At 42.7% G+C, this 4409-nt stretch overlaps 1 protein-coding gene across 1 annotated transcript in view; it reads right to left on the reverse strand.

Moving 5' to 3' along the window:
• LOC102288597 (tetraspanin-2) overlaps positions 1–3983 on the reverse strand; it is an 11480-nt gene extending 7497 nt beyond the window's left edge. Inside the window, exon 1 of the mRNA XM_005914659.3 lies at positions 3764–3983. Coding sequence (XP_005914721.1) covers positions 3764–3832 — 69 coding nt within the window. The 5' untranslated portion in view covers positions 3833–3983. The remainder of the gene's footprint in view (positions 1–3763) is intronic.
• Positions 3984–4409: the final 426 nt, after the last annotated feature.

Consider the following 4409-nt stretch of genomic DNA (forward strand, 5'->3'; position numbering starts at 1 on the left):
CCCCTGCCACACCCCTCCCTTGTTTTCTGCTACCGCCCCCTGATTATCCCCATGTAGCCCCCCTTCTTTAACCCCACCTCATCGCAGCCTCGCCCTCCCAATCTCACCAAAGGACAAAGACCCACTGTCTCCCTGTGACTATATGCATTAGTGCACAATAGGATGGAAACTGACAGACACAATGAAAGAGAGACTGGAATAGGGATGGGAGAGAGAAAAGGACGGAGTAAGTCATTAGAAGACTCCTCTGCTTGCATGCACAGACTACGGACACATTTTGTTCAGAGTATTAAAATCTCTCGGTGTGTTCTGTATAGCCTAAGTCTCCAAAACACCAGTTTTTCCCTGTGTCCCCCCTTCAGTACCAATGCCTTTTATGTCTGGATATTTGCAGGAATGGATGGAAATCTTGGTATTGGAGCTTTATTGAGGTTCTTTTGCAGTTTAAGGCCTGCTTTTTAAAAGTGCCGTTACATAGTGTTTTTGTGAGGGGAATTTCCATGAAAGCAGGGGCTGAGCTGACACAGGGCTGTGGTCTTGGTCAGAGACAGTCTGTGGCATTATCCACTTTCTAGTTCAGACAAAAAAAGAGCTTTACTGTATATTAAACCAAAAATAGTTTATAAAAGTAACAAGAAAAATCCCTTTCAAACAATTCAAATCCAGCAGTAATTGGTTAAGCTTCTTTTAAAATAGTCTTTTGTCTAGTACATGTTTAGGAAAAAACAGAAGCAAGGGCACATTAAAAATGATGGGCAGCAGCAAAGTGTAAATAGGAGCGACATAATTATGGGTGGAGTAAATGCTATTGTACTCAGCCACAGGCGGGACTGGTGGAGTGAAACACATCTACAAAAAGTGTTTTTTTAGGCTTTTTACCAGAAATCTTCAAAACAATGTCTTCTAAATGTATCCAGACAGCGGTCAAAGTATGAGTAACCTGCTCCAGCTGAAGTGGCAGCAGGAAAGCAAACAAAAAATGTCAAATAACATGATGCCGTACAAGAATTATGTGAGCTGGAGCCAGTGGAGTCTGACATTTACAAGGGAATTAATTACTCAACGTGTCAACATGGCATACCAGTTTTTCTTGATCTCGTGTCCTTTAGCCACTTACTTTCCATCCATCCATCAATTTTCTTAATCACTTCAGCAGTTTGAGAATAGGGTGGCTTGAAGAGTTGCAAACTATCCCAGCTGACATTTGAATGTTTCCTGAAGTGATGTCCCTTTAGCGTACTCTTACCCTGTTCTGCTGCATGCGTGTTAAAAGTCCTACATGACCCCAGTGCTCTGTTTTGTTTGTCTTTTAGTTGGTTGGTTTGGTTGCATTAAATACTGTATTCATGCAGGGTTTTTCAGTTCTGTTTCAGTTCTCTTTGTACTGTTACATCTTGACTTTATGAGTCTTGTGGCTTTCATTTGCTTTGGATAAGGTCATTTCATTTCTGTGAAAGACTTGGTACGCTCCCCAGCAGGCGCTTTCATTTTCAATTAGAAAGAAAGTAAATCTTCCTTTCTAATTGATTGTGGGAAAATATGTTTTTGTATTCATTTATACCACGATTTACAGAATGCAGATTAAAATGTTTGATATGTTTGATCCGTGAAAAAGCAGCTGGCGCATACTTAGATCCTGCTCTATTTAGAAATTGCATCGAATGCTCTTTAGATGTAAAAACAGGAGAACAAAACTTTCCCTCAATGTGATACCCAGTGTTACTATAGCTGACTCATAAGTACCAACGTTGCTTGCAGTTTGACTGCATCAGATAAATGGTATCATTTGTAACAAATTGAGAAACGGTGGAAGAAAAGATTACAAGCACATGTGTGACCTTTTTAAGATGATAATCTCTGCACAAGAACAAGGACATTATTTTCTGTTGGACTGATAACCGGTAAACTAAAGTTTCCTACTGCACCTTTTGTGCACAACACTCTGAGACAGTGTTTGCCTTATAGCCTTCTGTTTACCTTGCTGGCTTAATTTTTTACTAAATAGGGCAAAGAACACAGAGCAGACAAGGCAGCGAGGTACTGATGGTCTGTTTACAGAAGAAATATGGTGAAATATACACAATAGCTTGGCCTGCGTTTAATCAGTGGCCTTTTCTTTAACAGGGTTCTGCGGGAATCTCATCTCACCCGAATGGTGGGAGCTGGAGTGTGTGTCTGTGTGTGTTTCATGTGTATAACTACAGTAATATCACTCTTTATATACTTGAGGTAAAAAAAGGATTTATTTTCTGTTTAACGGTCTACAGTCAGAGTATTAGTGTTCAACCGTCAACTGGGGCTCAGGAGGGGATTTCAAAGAAATCCTATTTGCTTTCATCATTCCCTTCTCTTCATCACTCACTCCATAAACAACAGAGAGGACTGCGGCCCAGCGGGAATTGGCGTGCAATGATTATGAGTGGTGGGTAATCAAGCAGACTAAAAACTGCAAATGAAGAATAGTTTCTGTTTTCATTTTTTCATTTGTAACACAAGCAGTCGGCATTCATCCACAGAGCACTCCAACACGCTCATACTGATCTGTTTTCTGTCCTTATCTGGGTCAAATTCAAGCCAACTGTCCCTCTTACACCATGTGAGCACGCACACACTATCCCTCGCAATCTCCCAGTGACCCTTTTCTCTTCTGTCACATTCACTGTCTGCCTCACTGTACATCCTCCATCTCTAAATCTTTAACTCTTGCCTATCGGATGGCTAACTCTTTCTCACCCTGTCATATCTCTCATTTTTACCCCTCGGCATGCAAGTGTCCACTCACAGGTGCCATCAAGCCAGGGATAGTGGAGTTTGCCAATGGTGGGACCAGTCAATCGTAGGAGAAGTGGGACTCATGCAAGCTTTGCTGCTTAGCCGGGCAGGAGCAGCCAGGGCTCGAGCAGCAGCCTGAAATTATGCCATTGTCCCACTGTCACAATAGATCCTTTCACAGGGCGCTCAGCGCCTGATCCACTCCACAGATGCTTGTTGGAAAAGTCTCTTTCACACGCGCAAAGATACACACACACAAAGAAACTTGTCCATGAGTGGTGAGTGTGAACAGCGGCATAAATAAAGGCAAAGTGCAGCCCAACACTCACGGTCACACAAAGAATCTGTAAGGAATGAATAGCCAAACCTGTGAGGTTTATTCACGTGTGGAAAGCATGTGCACAAGACAAAATAACACACCGACGTATATCCATCGTTGGCAGCCACCTGACTGTCTGGAGTAGCATGAGTTTATCTCTGAGTGCTGCTTGTAAAGAAAACAGAAGTGCGAGTAGAGCTTTTCTTGATTACAAGTCAGTTGACAGTTTGTGTTAATGAGGAAATACAGCACAGAGCGCAAAGAGCTCAGCTTGTTTTCCACGCTGCTGTGTCTCAATCTGTGTCCCTCTCTGCCTTTTCATTCAGTCTTCCTTTCAAAAACACGCTTCCCCGGGAAGAAGAAGGGGGGCGGGATTTTCCTCTGTGGAAAATCTGATTTGAGACCGGAGAGCCAAAACTAAAAAACCTCTAGCTGTCACCCTTTCAGCGCCACGCAGAACAGCCCAAACCCGTGCTGGAAAGCAACTAAACAAAGCAGATATTCGTGGGTGAAAACTGCAAAGCGCCTTTGCATCACCGCTAAAACACCACGTGGACGCGAAAGTCTGCCGCGCGGAGTGAGAGTTGCTATTCCGCACTGCTGCACTTGCTCGTCGTTTATTTACGCGCAACTTGCATCTCATCAGCACCAGAACCAAAAACATCCACTTACCCAGAATGTGAAGTTGAACACGAACAGCAGGTACTTCACGCATTTCATTCCTCCCTCCACCTTCCCCATTGCGACTGAATGACACTTTATTCTGTTTATCTCCGTAAAATACTCAGATGGTTACCCTGACGGAACAAAGAAGAAACAGCGGTTCAGCCCACTGCGACAGCGCTTCAGCATCAAGAGACGCTGTCACGGTAGCCTCTCTCTCTCTCTACCACACACACACACACACACACACACACACACACACACACACTGCAGGATCCGCTTAGACTCTTTCCAGACCGCCCCTTTCAATAATGCAGAGGGTGGCAGAAGGGGGGGTTGAGACTGCTCAATGGGGACGTTTTTTTTTATTATTTGCCTGAAAACGGAGACATCAGTTTCCCACAAACGGAATTAGGCTACTATTTTTTAATAAAATTGTAATGTTTTTAAGTTTATTTTTGGCTTTGTATATTTATTTGCTGTTTTTTGTTTGAAATGTATCGCATTCTGCATAACGGCAGCCTACCTTCAATGTGGAAAGTGAAATATACAATAAAGTCCCAGATAAAGATAAAAAAAATTAACTGGTTGGTGATTAGAAATGGGTATTAATTACATTACTCAAAATGTATGTTCAGCGCAAACTTTCAATTCA

Source organism: Haplochromis burtoni, unplaced genomic scaffold (assembly GCF_018398535.1).
Source record: "Haplochromis burtoni strain Fernald_Lab_line unplaced genomic scaffold, NCSU_Asbu1 Contig_9, whole genome shotgun sequence".
Classification (NCBI taxonomy): domain Eukaryota; kingdom Metazoa; phylum Chordata; class Actinopteri; order Cichliformes; family Cichlidae; genus Haplochromis; species Haplochromis burtoni.